The 17,930-nt window shown below is 36.2% G+C and overlaps 1 protein-coding gene across 2 annotated transcripts in view; it reads right to left on the reverse strand.

The window, feature by feature from the left end:
- Positions 1 to 17,930, reverse strand: part of LOC140146268 (glycine receptor subunit alpha-4-like) — a 364,389-nt gene that overhangs the window by 101,078 nt on the left and 245,381 nt on the right. For both annotated transcript variants that reach the window (XM_072168051.1, XM_072168050.1), the window contains exon 4: positions 14,618 to 14,685. In XM_072168051.1, coding sequence (XP_072024152.1) covers positions 14,618 to 14,685 — 68 coding nt within the window. The remainder of the gene's footprint in view (positions 1 to 14,617; positions 14,686 to 17,930) is intronic.

Consider the following 17,930-nt stretch of genomic DNA (forward strand, 5'->3'; position numbering starts at 1 on the left):
CGGCAACGGCAAACTACATTAGTCAAAAATAGGTTAGTGTGCCCTCTAGAGGGTGAAATCTATTGTGAATTGGTCAATCGTGGAATTACCGTAAGGCGATTACGTTGCGGTTGGTAGCAAAAAATGACGTTCCAAAATGACAAAAAGACGCATTATAAAATGCAGAAAAATGTTATGTTTGTCTTGTTATGAAGCGAATCAAAGTATCCTAATAGAGCAAGTAGAGTTCGACATGTAATAAAATCCATTTTGGGGGTTACAATTTGACCTAGTATAGACCAGCAAGAAGTGAATAAATTTCGATTTTTTTCGACGCGAATTCGAACGGGAAGATTACCTATTCATTTGTGTGTGGAAAATGCCGTCCAAAAATCATCTTGCGAAGAGGCGTTTTAGGCAAGATCGAGTCGTGTTACGGCAAATTTGCCGTTGAATTTTGTTTTGGGACGGGGGACAGAAGTTCATGCAACGCCATTTTCGGCTTGCTTTTTCATTGTTTTAAACATGTTAAACAGCTGTCAAAGTGTTTTGCTTATGGGATTGAGATTTGGCTATAGCCGGGCCTATAGGGTAAGCACAGATTTGAGGTCAAAGGTCATTAAGGGTGTAATTCCAGTACATAACAAAGAGCTTCAAAATGCTTCTTTTCCTGCAGATTACATGGTATACAGAGGTGCGACTGACACATAAGCATTGACATTAGCCTGGTGTCTATATTGTAACAGATTTTGAGTTCAAGATCATGTAGGGGTCAAACATAGTTTATTTATACTGAAAACAACCTTTTGCTGCATATTAAGTGCTGTGATCATCAGAACAATGGCATCGTGTGCATAGGGTTATAATTACAGGTGGCTTAAACATGGGGAGGGGTCTGTTTTGGGGGTAATTCTAAAAGTTTATCCAATTTGAATGAAATTAGATTTATGTGATGTTGATATGATTCACAACACGATGGAGGTCATTTTAAGGTCATCAGAGGTCAAGTCAAAATCAAATTGTTTTTATTAGATTGTCATTAAACTTAGTGCCTATATTTTTTCACAAAAAGACAATTTTGACCAAAGCCATTTCAAGGTCATCAGAGGTCATTTTAAGGTCACGACTCAACATACCTATCTCTATGTCTTTCTTTTCGATCAGTGTTCCGGGAGAATTCGTTGTGACGACGAGTCATTAACTCATAATCGATGCATGATGCACGAAGCAGTAAGCGAGCATGAAAAGAGCAATGATGAACAGAAGAAAAAGATTCACCCGTTCACTCAATCATGAACAAATAGAACTGGAGCACGCAATATATCATGTCTAGAGTTGAAAATGATATAAGAATAATAATAGTAGTAAATCAATAATAAATATGAAGTATAAATCAATTAAATTAAAGTAATAAAAGTATTTAATGGAGGATATTTATAGATAGAAGAGAAATATAATTGAACAAAGTGCAAATAAATTAATTGATCCATGGATAAGTAGTGTAATAATCAGCATGGTAAAAAGAAAATGGTCTCACAAACAGAGAGTTTGCTCTGAAAAAAAATCAGTGAATGGATGGTACAGCTAGCAGGTGAAAAGGGCAGTTAGACCAAGCAAAAAGGGGTGCCATTTCCATTGTTCTTTGCCCTACAGTGTGCGTACGCATCGTAGTTTGCTCAGGGCACGTGCATTTTAAATCGCCTACCGCATTTCATATACAAGAAAGCCATTCAGCATCGAAGTGGTTACGTAATTCTCTTGGTTACCGGATCACGCTACTTTGGTATGCCTTCGAGTGCCATATACTTTATGTGGTGATCATTTCGATCGTGGTTCATTACTCTAGCGCGTGATCCCGTTGACATAGTAACATTACGTAACTTCGATACTGAATTGAACAGTGTAGCGGCTCGTTCATGCATATCGATAGACGATGTCAAGTGGTCTATAAATAAAACCATGAATGAAATAAGATTGTATAACTATTTATCTATAAATAAAACCATGAATGAAATAAGATTGTATAACTATTTGCCGTCGTAGTGTGATGTCAAAATCGATCGATGCCAAGTTAACTGGTTTACTCACGGAACCACGATCAAAACGAACACAACACAAAGCCAGTGGATTTAAATTGGCACAAATTCGTACAAACTGTATAAACTCTGTTTTTTACTGATCATACTCCCTTCGCCATCCGACACCAAACTCTTGCTTTGGTTATTTAGACAACTAATGACATACACCTGTTAAAAAATACTCGTTTAAAACAAAGCCCACAAAACATCGATGCTATTATCTAAACTGGACTGAATGCAGCCAATCGTATTTCATACCAATACAAATGTGGGTTCGATACACCCAAGGGTGAAATGGTGATTCATATCTCTTTATCGAGGCTGTGCATATAACGTATCATACCGTGAATATGACGGACTACTCAAATGCATTCAACAAAAGCATGATCCAATCTACCGCGACATTTAGTCTCACACACAAAGCAAATGCACTACGATCATATAGGTTGATGACAACATTTGATTGAATGGACTGGACTGCGCCATGATTACGGTGAAGGACACCGGTTAAAATCCTTTGTTTGGAACCAATCGATAAAAGCATGCAGGGCATAATAGATATATTTGTTTCAGCATAGCGCCACCATAAATTTATTGTAGTTAAGTTTCGAGGCGAACGGCATTATGAGGTCCGCCCGCACAATGCCGTAACAGGTAACCCGTATGGCGTTTCCAGTGAACGCCTCTTCGCAATCTCTCTATTGTCTGGTACTGTGGAGAATATTTGTGAAATTTTGATATGGAGCATTGGACACCTAGTTTGGTCCAGTTTCGGTCCGATATTCGGCAGCCAATATCCCATAAATAGTAAAGAAGGAGAGTGGTTTTGTCAACCTGTACCCGCATTTAAATATCAGATTTATACGCCTGACTAAAAGAAAGAAAACAGTCATATTCTTAGTGTTTCATTACCATTTTCCCAGGCTTCCACGATGCTATACAGGATTAGCACTTTAAACATGTTTACATAGTTCATCAAATTTATAATAATATTAAAAGAGTATTGTGTTTCAGTCGATATTAATAGAAGTGATTTATATTCAATAGACTGGGCTGGATATAAGGAAATTATGATTTTTATGAATAGGACATTGAAATGCAATATATGTTATTTGAGCACTGGGAATTTCCCGTAGGATATTTTTTTGATTTCAAGCTAAATATTAATTAAATTCAAACCTTTCTCCAGTTTATTACGCAAACAATGCAATCCACAATTATTTCTGTTTGAAATTTCATTAATGTGCTTATGCTATATTTAATACGAACAGAGTAATAGATATTAATTTCCATTGGTAAACAATCATGCTTTGTTTAACAGGTTAATATTGCATTCCTACAAAGATCATCAGCCTTATACTTGAAAAAGAGAATATGTTTAATACTCTGCGTGCTAGTTTCAACATAAAAAGTCCAGGTTTTAAGATATTCAAGAACCACTGAACCAATATTATACTTGTTTGTACTCATTTTAATGCATCTTTCATGCTGATTCAAAATCTAGTCATGAAAATGTACAATTCTGAATTTTTTTTTATTAAACAGCTCCTATAAATTACAATTATACTAGAATATGCAATCTCCTCCATAATATACATAATATTATTACAACTAAGCTAATCAACACTTTTTAATATTTTTCAAACGGGCTGAATAAGATTTTACTGAATTTAAGTTAACTCCAGGGATCAGTCAACCACCTCTGCACCGTATTTTTGTGAGATCTGAGTGCACATCAGACACACCGAATTGCATTTTGAATACGAGGAATGTCCTTGAGATATCAAATAATTTCGCGATATAATACAAAATTTATTGTAAACAAATTAAAATTTGATATTTTTTGACATTTAACCACAGTTAACTTTATAAATCTAATGATCTGTACGTAAATTGTATGCAGCTGGGAGGAAAATCCGACTATCATACCTTTCGTATTGAAGATTTACATTTTTTTCTCCAAAAGACCTAAAAATTCAGAAAGCAATTTGAGTGTGTCTGATGTGCTTCCAGGTCCCACAAAATACTGAGTAAACTTCGCTCTCCGAGCCCTTGTGCTGTTTTTCTAACTCTCTTTACCTTAGCATGTGTAGAGCATTCACCAATTAGCATTAGAACTTCCGGGACTGATACTTTAAGTCCATGATTATGTGGAGAACAGAGTAATGACGCCAAACTTGGTCAAGCATCATTTTACAATGAGTTCTACATTTCATTTGATATTTAAATTTTCCACAGCGACTTGATTTGTGTTTGGTCGACGGCGTCAAGAAAAACATTAATTCATGACATCTTTGCCGGGAAAAACCTCTTATATGTACTTGTGGCCCTACCAAGAGATTACATAGGAGGTTTTGATTTATACATGTTCAAGGGCCAACGATGACAAGACATCATCATCTGCTCGTAGGTTGTAAAAAAGAGGTTAAATATTGCATTTTATAAATCACCAGCCTTATATCAGCATAGTATTATATTTACTTACACGTGAAAATGAATACTTAAAAAAATAGAATATTCTAAACATAATTATACTGGAATAATAATGCAACCTCCTCCATAATATCAGGACACACTTAAGCTTAGCACCATTCTCAATCCAATTGAAATAATTCAAATCTTTTTAATATATTTTTATCTAAAAAGGATCAACGAATGATCCAGTTTATTGAATAAAATTGAATTGAACTTTAACATTGCACATTCGTTTTCCTCGAGATAAAAATAATAACTGATTCACTTTATAGAATAATTTCATTTGTAAAAAGCGTACATGTATAATCAGAATAAATTGACTTCAAGAAAGATAAAGTTAATGGTTGTCTTGAATTGGTCTCGAACAACAGAATTGCTCTTACTATAAATTCATTTAACCCTAGCACTACGAAGTGGGTATCATCTGACATAAAAAAGTCAAAAACCTCTCGTGTCTAAACCCAAACGACTTAAGCTAATCGTAGATCCATCTATTGCGCTCATTTTAGTGATAACATATCTACCCCGGCACCTTACCGGGGGTACATACAGGGCCCACCATATAAAAATGACCCCGGAGGGATGCTATGCCCATCATTGGTGTCTACAGTAAAATCCATGATTTTCATTTTGCTTTTAAAATATTAAAAGAAATATAGACTTTTTAACTTAGGAAAAATCTTCGTATATTTGTAAAAATTTTAGCCGATAATCATTGGCGACATTACGTGGGGAATATTCACTTATTTAGGCATTACCGCATGTAGATAGAGGAGACCTATGGCTAATCATTGGTACCAAATATAAAGGTATATGGTGCTTAATATTGACAATTAGCTGGAGGGGTTGCAACAACCCCTCTCTTAGTTTGTACTACAAATTGTGGCTCAATAGGACGAGGTTTAATAAATGAACATAAATAAATGCTTTTTATATTTTGCAATTATACAAGAGAAGGACATTTAATTCTGTAAAGATATCTTTACCTGGTTATTTTTGACAGAATTACTAATGTTATTTCAGTATTTTGATTAATGAATACCAAAAATCTAATTTTGATAGAAATCGTACATTATTGCTTTAACGATTTATTGTGTTAGCAGTATTCATTTTGCGTAATCAGTGCATTAAATTCGCCCGACTTTGACTTTTAAATTACACAGTTCTCTGTCACACCACCCTGCGCCATGCGTAACTACAGCAAGCCCAATTTCCCTAGTCCACCAAGAAATGTATTTATTTATTTATTTATTTATTTATTTATTTATTACATTTGGCAAAAATAGAGCACTAAAGGGAAGCCCTACAAAGCGAACAAAAATAAACTGAAAAGCAAAAACAAGATAAAAAAGACACTTATTGGAGGGCTTTAACTGCAGCCTTGAAAGCGGACGAGGTGGGACAACAGACAACATTTTCCGGTAGCTCATTCCATAACATAGGACCAAGGTGGAAGAAACTTCTTTGACAAAGTGTGAGGCAGCCGAAAGGTGGGTAGAGAGCTCAGGAATGGTAACATCTTGAGTTGGAACGTGAATGAGGTGTGAATACATTAGGAGCAGATGAAAATTGAACACATGGCGCACCGTAAAGGAGTCGTGACGGGCCTCAAGAGAGGGAAGGTTGGTTTGGGAAAGGAGGCTGTCATGATCCAGGTCCCAAGATTGTAATATGACCCACTAGCTAGCACAACAACGCATGACGATGGGATGGTCGCTCCTAACGCTCTCATGGGGTATATCTTGATGGACTAGGTCTCCCTCAAATGAGAATTTATCGATCAACTAATAGAAAGGAACAAAATAACTAGCCCTACATGATACCGTAGAATTCCATCTACAAGCAATTGCTTCTAAATACGTTTTTTACTCAAGAGAGGAAAGGCAGACAGACTCCAAAAAACATTACAATAGATTGGTCTTACAATAATACTTGTTTGTACAGCCACCTGTATCAGTAATATATAGTTGCTCAAACTCTAATAATTTAGAGGAAAATATGCCTATATATTCTACTATATTAACAAGTATCATGTGCCGATTTTTGTAACTGCTTATGGGTTTACAAAATACAGTTGTGTACAACTGATCAAAATGATGCACTTGTTGGCTTTCTACATGGTTATATAAGGTTATTAAAATAAGTACTCTTCCTATTAGGTATCAGAAAACGTTATGATGTACAGTTTATAATTATTAATAAATTTCTTTTAAACTTCGTATGAAACACCTATCACTCCGCTCTTTCCGGAAATTTAATCAGGCGTTCCTAGCCTGTGCATTAAATTAGCCTTATCTTATTTCATTCTAGCAACACTTTTAGAAAATTATCAGTATTGGGTACTGCGGTGTACTCTCTTTCTCTCTCTCTATCGCCCCAGAAAATAGTATTCCCAATTGACCTCATTGACAATCATTGAAATCTCATTGACGTACCCTTGATGTTAGTCTTGACCTTATTTTTTGTCCTCTTGTGTCGATCCAATAAATATTTAGGACTCTTTAAACATTCATTTACATGAATATAACAACGCGATGACTTTACGATATACGGCAACTTAAATCTGCAGAATCCATGCTGGATTTTTTTGTTGGGCTATTCCAGTTAAAATTCATCAACCTCTATGAAAGACATGACCTTAAGTTCCTACACATGGGGTGTAGAGTTCAAATGGGGTCACGGAACCCTACATAAAACTCACACTCTCTGTGTGGGAGATTCAGGTCATATCTCCCATAGGATGTGTATGCATTTTAAATGGAATAGCCATTTTGGCCTTCTTCATTCACCTCGCTGCTACACGTATATATGAGGCACAGCTTTGCAGAAAAGCGGGATAATCCTACCAGCAAGACCAATGCATTCTGTGGATTTTCTTTAGCCTTTTATACCGGAGTGTTTAAAGGAAAGATGCAAGTATAAGCTTAAATGGATATAATTAGGATAAAAGATAACGAAGAAAATGTAATAGTTGTCTTAAAGCCTTAATGTACGATTTCCTTCAAATTTTTTATTATATACTCAAAATGCTGAAATAATAGTATACCTATTGAGAAGGGTTTCTGTCCATTTTGAGCTGAAATAACAAGGTAAAGTGAAAGAAACCCTGCTGGCTATTTTGGCCGTTTTTAGTCTTGACCTTATTTTTTTGTCCTCTTGTGTCGATTCAATAAATATTTAGGACTCTTTAAACATTCATTTACATGAATATAACAACGTGGTGACTTTACGATATACGGCAACTTAAATCTGCAGAATCCATGCTGGATTTTTTTTGTTGGGCTATTCCAGGTATAATTCATCAACCCCCTGTGGAACTCATGACTTTAATTATATACATACGGGGTGTAGATTTCAAATGGAGTTACGTTATCTCGTAAACTAAATTTCGCACTCTCAGTGTGGGAAATTAAGGTCATATCTTCCATAGGATATGTATGGATTTTAAATGGAATAGCCCATTTGGCCTTCTTCGTTGCTACACACGGTTTTGCAGAAAAGCGGGATAATCCTACCAACAAGACCAATGCATACTTTTGTTCCTAGATTTTCTTTAGCCTTTTATACTGGAGTGTTAAAGAAAAGATACAGGTAGAAACCTAAATGTAAAGAAGAAAGTGTAATAGTTGTCGTAAGCCTAATGCCCCTAATACAGTCGAGCTGCGAGAGACAGACCCGTTGTGTCAGCCACAATAACGCAAAATCCGATGATGAGAAAATATGAAAAAGCAAAACAATCGAACACATCTTGTTTACCAATTTTTGTTTCCTCCATGGGCTTTATAATCGGAGAAAATCTGTTTTGCGAAAGGTCAAAATCTTTTGCTGCGAAAGATCAAAATCTTTTGCTCTGAACTCGTTTGTTTTTAAACATTTTCACGAATTCCTGTGTGAAAGCGTCACCATCATAATGTATCCCTCTGTCACCGTGGATGTGTTGGATAGAAGCCTGAGTGAAGTGGGAGAAGTATTCAATTACAGTAGCTGCTATTGTGATTTTTCCCTAGATTCTTGAGCATTGTTTTATAAAAGTGTGAAGTTTTTGTTCAAACTTAACTTTTATAATGTACCATCAATATTCTATTTAAAGGCAATTAAAAGATTGCTATCTGCTGTATTTATACGTGGAAATGCATTTTAAATCCACGATGTACGGTAACATGCAATTGGTTAATTTTTAGCCGGAATGTATAGCTTGAATATATCATGTCAAACACTGTGAAGAAGAAGAAATAATGTTCGTTCTCTAAAAACAGTATATGAAATAAGTCTTTGCTATTAAAAAAAACCTGGAAAAAGCAACAAAAACAAATTAAACTCAAACAAACAAACAAACAAACAAAAAAACACGTTGAACTACAAATATGACAAATGTATAATTAGTTCCATGCTTTCTGAGACAGCTTTCCATAATTTTATCAACAACTTCTAATTTCACTTTGAAAAGATGAGTCTTATAGCATACTACTACATAATATCTACAGATGTAACCATTAGACACACATGAAATAATTCACCTGAGATTGTTATCGATCACATTTGACTTATCAGCTGAAAGGAAGAATTGTCACACATAGTGGAGTGACTCTAGGGCTTTCGCCATGCTGAATTACATAATCGGAAATAACTCGGTATGAGTGTAGCCTGACTATATCATGTCAAACATAATTTCGGTTTTCTTTCGGTAAAGAGGTACTAATGATTTGAATAGAATGGATGAACGTGCTTCTAGAGTGAATACAAGCATTACATTTCATCCCGTTGAGATCCTCAAAATGGGCACTTACCTCGAGTATTTACTTGTTAAACAATGTGAATTTATAGTTAAGGATTTGGTTTTTAAAAGTCATTTGTGTTTGTTTAAGGCCGTACTACACCCATATATTGGTTTGATTGGTCTAAAAAAATATTTTTTCATTTATAGCTAGGCGATATATGCACGGATCATGTGAAATAAAAATAATTATGAAAAAACTTTGTAAAAGTGTGTCTTTTCACCCATTTGTCTTAAAGTTGACTGGTTGGTAAGGACGCTTATTTTTTTAACGATCCACTTTTTACGTCTGTGACAGGCGGCGTAGGAAGCGCAACACGTGACGTACGAGGCTGGCGAAGATACACTGACAGCCCCATTCAAACCAAACTACACGGTTAGCAATTACAAATAGAAAATTATCATACTTGCAGTGGGGTACTTTGTCGTACCCCGACGGTTTTAAAGTAAGATAATTTTGCTTTGACACCACATAACAAATTTAGAATTCTTTGTGACGATTTCATGATTATGTGTTAAATCTAATGGCGACCTCAAAATTGGCGATATCGTTTCCATCACCGCCTGGTCTGTGATGTCAGCGGATGTCACTCTCCATAGGGATGGGCGATACCAGCTTTTGTCGATCTAGAGCAGTCAGGGGTGGCGGCCGAATTTTTAGAAAAATAAAATAAAATTTAAAAAATGGCCGCGGAGTTGAGCTTGCGCGACGCAGGAGGTTGTCTGAGGGAGGATGTTCCCCTCAGAAATAAGAAACTGGTGCAAAATGAAGATCTAATTGAAGCGATTTGGTGGACAATTTTGGCGCTATTACTCACGGCGTAAAATTTTTAGTTTGGCGGCCGAATATTTGTGAAATGTGCGGTTCATGAAGTCTTTCTTGGACAAGTTTCCCTATTGTCGTAGGCCTATAAATTGTTTTAAACATAAATCGGCGAAAGAAGAAGCGAAAATGGCCACTTGTATATCGATTACGCAGGGGAGTGTAAAATGAAGAAAATTGAAGTGTTTTGGTGGACCATTTTGGTACTAGTGTGTAAAACTTTAGTTTGAAAAAGCCGCGAATTTGTTAAATGATGGTCCATGAAACCTTCCTTGGACAAGTTTTCTCTGAAGCCTATACCGCAAATTGTGTTAACATAGGGCTTAAATTTGCAAATGTTGGAAGAAGAGCGAAAATGATCATATGTCTATCCACTACGCAAGGGTTAGTCTGAGGGGATGTTCCCCCTGAGAAGTTTGAAAATTTGCAAGATGAAGGTCGAATTGAAGCCATTCGGTGCATTGTTTTTACACTACTATTTGAATCAATTGCTTTAAACAGAAAAAGGGCCCGAACTCAATTTGCAAAACTTGAGATTGGCAATTTACTAAAGCATGCATAAATCGATGAAGTCGGTATGGAGTCCGTCTTAATACTGACTTTGGTGGCAAAATGTGAGGGGCCCTGCATATCGGCGGACCCGCAGTAATTTTCAAATGCTTTTAGGACGAGGACCCGCCTTCAAGCAATACCGAAAATAATCGCAGGCCTATATAGGACCTACTTCCAATCGTCCCGACTGTGCGATTATTTAGACATCGGCCTACTCAATTACGTGCAATTTAGTTTCTCTCCTCCTTTCCTCCATTTCTCTTCTCTTTTCTCCTTTCTTCCCCTTCTCTTCTCTTTTGGGGGGGGGGGGTTGGGCCCGTCAGCCCCCCGAATCCGCGCCTTAAATGAGTCAATGTGTATGTTGGGGGAGGGGGGGGGGGTACGGAGGCCTACCACATTTAATAACGAACTTGCTTACTCTTTGTGGGATTTCGAATCGCAACACAGGTAATAATAAAAACAGTAGCAAACTTCACTTTACTAACAAGATACAACAACTTTACAACTTTCTTTTTAATTAATGAAACAAAGCTTATTTTTGACTCAGAGTTTAATTTTAAGATGCTAGCCGAAGTCAATAACTTTGCACATTCTTCGGGTTCCTTTGTTTCCACTCTTGTTAAAAGAAGACATAAAACCTGATGATCAGCTGACTCTTTCTGTTGACAATTTAAGTTTAAAACATTATTAACACAATTTGTGTGTTGATTGTAAACAAAACCAATAGGCCTACAATTGGCTAGTTTCAAATCTTTCGTAACATATTTTAAACCGTGTTTTTGTACTGAAAATATTTTGTAAAAGATTTGCAATTACTTTGATTGGGATCGAACATTGCCACTTTACAATGCTCAAGGTCACCAAAACTCAGATGTGTGAAAAATCTATTTTGTTAAAAATTGTAGTATGAAATCATCCCTCAGCGTAAACTAGTTTCTATACCGGGGGGTACACTTCTAAATGTGAATGATACGGTAGGTAGCTGAAAAGTGTTTTGTGACGTTACATGTATACGTAGGCCTTCATTAGGAAAACAATTGTTATTTAAAGCACCGTAACATTTTTCAAAATCGGGATTTTTACCTAATTGTAATAAATATAACATAACAAACACACCCTGAAATGTTTTATCGTGTAGGCCTACATGCCCCGCCAATACCCGCCATGATGTGCTGCTGAGTGCATATCCCATAGACAATCCATTGGATTATTCAAAACACTGTTAAATGTAGGCCTAGGCCTAGCGGTGGGCCTGGGCTGCGAGATCTGGATCTGGATCATTTATACTCCAATAAGCAGTGCTGCACCCGGGATTCTGCATCACACTAGCTCACACTAGAGTTGGAGATAGTCTAGACCAGGCCCGTACGCAGGGGGGTGCGGGGTGCGACCGCACCTCCCAAATTTGCAAAAGTATACAAAAAGTCCATCAGGTTTTTAAAAGTTTTTTGGCCAAAAAAGGTCCAAATTTGGAGGGAAAAGTCCACTTTTCACAAAATCGCCCCCCCCCCCTTTGGAAAAAAGTCCACTTTTTCAAAATCAGCACCCCCCCAAAAAAAAATCCTGCGTACGGGCCTGGTCTAGACCTACCACACAATTTATTCGCTACCTGAAGTCGCTAATAGAGAATGAGAGATTAGAATATTTGTTTTCAATTTTCTAATATTTTTTTCAATACGTTCCATTAAATAATTCTTTAGGCCTATTCTGTCATGTCTGTAAAGTACGGTATCGTACGCGTACCGGTATCAGAGAATCCGCGGTATCGAGTATCGCGCAACCTTAGTCAAAGGTCAAAACCAATTATAAAAATATGGCGTCGATTTCGTCGGCTTATCTTCGAAGCGAGCAGTGATTTTATCAGTTCCAAGTTTCACACGGATTTTTCATCTTTTTCTCAAAGTGGAAGGAATACACACCCGCTACAGGTAAGTGACGAAACCGTTACTACACATGAAGTTTTAGGGTGTGTCCAACAGTTTAATATTGAGGTTTTACCATTGTGAACATACCGATTCACATTATTATCGTGTTTTGTAAGCTTTGCTATTTTCTAAGAAAACTGAGCAAAAATTCACCTAATACTGAAAATTGACTGTTTGGACTGTTCTTTAATTTCAACCGTATCAAACCTGAAACAAATGTGCTGCCTTGTGAACACAAATTTTGCATATCATTGTCAACTGGAAGGGGGAAAATAAGTTTAATTTCATTGATAACATGAAATTGATGCATATTTGTGTTTTCAAAGCTGTGCATAATTAATGCATTTCCAAAATAAAAATATTTTGGTACTATTAGGGTCTGCCATTGCTGATAAATAAGTGTGTAAAGTGGATTCACGTCAGCAGTTCTGAAATTGCAAATATGATCAAAATTGTGATGGGGTCATCATGTACCTCTCTTTGGCTTGTACAATTAAAAGCATGTAAGCTACATTATTATCAATACCACCAATAGAACGAGAAGATTTGCCCCTTCATTTTGCATACCACTTTGACCAATTTTTTTTCTCATTTCTTCACAAAATGCAAAAACCCGCAAAAAATGTGATGGGTGTAGTACCCCTTAAACAAATGAAATTTATATCATATATTTGATATCATACATGAATATAACTTACTTAATTTTGTGATTAATGTGCTTCCAAATTATGTTTAATGCTGAGGCATCGGTTGTTGTGCTATTTCAAACTTACATCGTGATTAATACTTCAAAAAAAGGAAGTTCCTATTTACATTTGACCTTATTTTGACCAAAATACGTATGTGATTGAAATGGGTCTTGGCACGCGTCATAAGGCCGAAGATACCATCACTGACTGAGAATATGAGATGCGAACAGTCATGCATACACTAGGATCCACAACATGCTCATCTATGAGGGGCACAGTTCTATAACTCCAATACATTTGCACATTCATTGAATGACCTTGGGTTTGGGTACAAAAACTCATACTCTGCAACTTGAGGTCAAATTCTGTACTATGATTGTTTTATTGAGGTTATTGAACTATGTCATTGGAATGAGGCCATTGTGGTCCATAGTGATATTAGATGTAAAGGTGCATTGATTGTAGTTGACCATGGTTTTTTATCCCGTTTTTTATTCCTAATTCCGGCATTGTTTCTCTTAATTATACTCAACAAAGGCTCACATCTATGACAAAGCAAAGCGAACAATTGTTTACTTTTTAGTTTCTTGATATAAGTCGAATTTCAGTCAATTTTTACTCACTACGATATTTCGTCCTTCACATCGGAGGACTTTATCAGGTGACTGATATGGTCATCTGATCCACTTTCCCGAGAGACTGGTTTTGGATTTTGTTTTGCATTTGGTCTTTCACTTTCGTCCATTTCGGGTAGCCACAGTAGGCTGTACGAATATACTCATCTTTTTTATTTTAACACTTGTTTCTGTAATGACACAGTTCATACGATCAAAAAGGGTTCTGATCACTCCCATTTTTTTGATGGAGAGGATGCTCTTAATTGAAATCAAGGTACTGATCAGTATGGATGGGCTTTCTGTACACCAGCAGTTTTATTGAGCCGCGGGGTTTTCTGATTATATATAAGAGTGTCTAAGAAAGGATTTTGCCCTCTTTCTCGTCTTCGAACGTAAATTTGATACTCTCTGTTTGGTCAATGATTTTATTGAGATGGTCCGTTTAATTTTTGCACTTGACCATTGTTGATTATCTTAAGGACATCGTCGACATAGCGGCGCCAGAGCCGCGGCTTGATAGACGCGGTCGCAATAGCTTGGTGTTCAAGAAACTCTATGAATAAATTTGCCCATCGCGGCACCAAAGCGCTATTTATAAACACTGCCCCGAAATTCAAAGTAGGTATCAGTATCAATATTCAGGCAAAGCAATATGAAAAAAGAATACCATTGGTCGATTTGAAATGATTATATTACTATACTTACCATGGATACTTCTGTCACGGAATCCATGCTTATCACTACTAAATTTACTCGAACCTTTGTTGGGGCTCCTGTATAAATAATAACAAAAACGAAACACTGTTACCGTTTAATAGGCAACTTGACCATAACATTCTGCATGAAAAGAGAAGAATGAAAAGCAACAATGTGACAAACACGAAAGAGACAATGACATTTGAGTCAATTTAGCTGATAACAGAAGAGGGCGTCTGTTATATTTGCCGTTACGAGGACAAAATTTATGACGCTGCATAGAACGCGATCAGTAGATATAGCATATTGAATGGAAAATATTGTTTAATCACAGACAACAAACACGTTCAAATCATTGCGGGTCTGCCAATACGCTGCCCTGCGAAATAACAGGGCCGGTAAAATATTGTCACCAACGATTTTAACCTATTTCGAACATCACCTTGGTCTAGCGCGGACAGTTTATAAATGAATTTAGAAGAGTAGTATTGACACCCCTTGCATTACATTCCAGATGTTGAATCATATGCAAAAGTTAGGCAAAAAAGAACCGGGCGTTTTTATTTTAGGGCCGTTTTTCCTATAAATGGTCTTTACATGTAGTATTGTGAAGAGTGTGCCCGTTGATGGCGTTATAACCACCACTTTAGTAACAGAAAAATCTTTTTATTTTAAATTGCCAATGGTATTTTTCTAAAATTTTCAGAGTATGTAGTAATATAATCAAGTAGTTGCTCTACCTGCTCTTATCCGAAAAATATGCCTCAATGATAAGTACACACAAGGAATAATATTCCCGAGCTGTGGCAATAACATTTGACGAAATGGCTTGTCCTATCTAAAGATTACCAATGAACCATAAGATTTACCATGTTTACTAACAACTAACAACCAAGGAACACACAACAGGAAATTTTGAAAGAACAGATTTCAATATTTTAATTGGATATACTTTCTTCTGCTGACACTAACATTGATCAGTTTTTGTTCATATTTTGTTTATACAATTTTGTTGATGCATGTAATTTGGCATAAAAGTTTGCATAAAGTGCAACAAGTTTCTGCATTTCCTTATTTGGTCATTAGAAGAATATAATGTTTTGTTAAAGGGATCGGATAGCAACGTTTGCACAGTATTTTTCTGTGGGAAACGAGAGCACAACAAACACATCAAATTGAATTCCGAATACGATGAATGTCCTTCTGATATAATTTTGATTTTTTTTAAAATTCGCGATACTCAAATACTGTGCAAACGTTGCTATCCGATGCCTTAACAGTAGGCTATCGTTTAGAGAGTGTACCTGTAAAATGAAGTACCATTGCGTTAAAAATCAATACGCACTTTTTGTGCTCACTTGAAGCAATTATTCAGAATGTTGTCTCGTTACCGCCATGCATGCGTGTGCATTGCCTCTCAGAATTTTAAGCTGCAACTGGCATAAAATAGATTTTGGATGATTTAATAAAAAATGACAACGCCAAATTGGATAAGACAAAATGTCTCAGAGCTGAATATCTTAGCATACGGTATAATGGGCTATTCTTTTTGAAATCCATACACCTATGGAAGACGTGACTTTAATCTCTCACACAGGGAGTAACCAAATCAAAGTTAGTCACCATTTCAGGTAATCCCATTTGAAAATCACTCTGTCTGTGTGGAAGATTAAGGTAATGCCTTCAATCGGGGTGTGTGGATCTCAATTGGAATAGCCAAATAGTGCATGAAACCTGAGCAGGTTCTATCAAACGTAATTTGAATTCCTTGAAAAGTTTTCTGGTGGTTTTTGATCAAACTTGTGCATATGAAATCATTAAGTGCCGCGAAAACACAATTTTGAGCTATAATTAAATGTTAAGATTCCACCTATACTGCCATTGGATCATGTCAATTCATCTCACATTATAATCTTACGCTATGTCTTATTGACATAGGCGTATCGCTCAATGAGACATCGACAGTGCATGTAAACTTATAGATATAATTATCAAATCCTGATGCCAAATGATTTAATTTCAGAGAATATGCACTTTTCCTTGCGATCAATATCACTGCACATGTCGGCATAAATAACACAAAAACATGTGACGCGATATTTACAATAATATGATTTAATAAAGACAAGTCATGAATAATTATGAGATCTTTAATGAAGACGAGTCATGAATATTTATGAGACCTATAATCAAGACGTGTAACAAGATCAAATTGGATTGAAGCTCTTCATTAATTTGCATAATCTGTCGAGGTGACAAGTGTTTCTTTTGGCTATGAATAATGAATACTTAAGTAGCTTCATTTGCATTAACTGGATGTAGATGTCACGCTTTAAGGCATGTGGGATGGCAGAAGCTTAATTTTTCCAGTTTTTTTATAGCCATTTAACTACAATACTGCAGTATACTTATTAATTAATTAATTCATTTATTTATTTGATATTAATACATTGATCATATAGGAAATGAGTCAAGGAAGCCAATATTTTTTTACATTTCCACAGGTCTTGTAGTTCTTGAGTTAAGGTTAATAATATATCGAAACTAATGTTTTTGGTGTTTTCTCCCACCCGAGAAAAATCAAACACATGGGACGAAATGATATCCCTTATATCAAACCTTGTGATCTCCTTTACAGATTCCATATCATTCCTCTTGTGAGAGCTTTAGTTGCCTCAACCCCCTGAACACTACTGGTCATCTAACAGCATTTCTGATTGGTTGATAACTTGAAATGCTCGTTTCAATTGCCAATTATGACTAGGCTTTAAAACTATTTATGGTAAAACTTGCATTTGGACATTATTAATACCCTCTTTGATTGGTTCAAAATTAGTCACAATATTCATTTTAGCCAATCGGCAGGTAGTTATCATAGGGTTAATATACATATAAGACTTACGATGTCAGCTCATTTTGAATCCTATCCACGAATCCAATACAGAAGTCAATGAGCTGTGCCTGAAGTATCATAGCATTCGGCGTGAATGGCTCAATGCACACTTTTATGACTCGTGGACTGGATTAAATGATATGTGACCGTCCACGGCGAATGAGCCGTAAATTCCTCCCCGGTCAATTTTGTTTTATTTCGTGTTTAAAAATAAACATCATAAACTTAAAAATGGTATATCATTTGACTTCAAACGATATCCAGAAGCGGGGTTATGGTTTGTTAAACTTTGCTCCTTCAACAAAATTATAGCTTTTTACGTTTTTACATGTGTCTCTTTTTCCACATTGTTGGCAATAAATATCAAACAGTCATAATTGGCGGTCATTTCAAATCATCCCCAAGTCAACGAGGTTTAAGAAAGTTCTC

Source organism: Amphiura filiformis, chromosome 2, assembly GCF_039555335.1.
Source record: "Amphiura filiformis chromosome 2, Afil_fr2py, whole genome shotgun sequence".
Classification (NCBI taxonomy): domain Eukaryota; kingdom Metazoa; phylum Echinodermata; class Ophiuroidea; order Amphilepidida; family Amphiuridae; genus Amphiura; species Amphiura filiformis.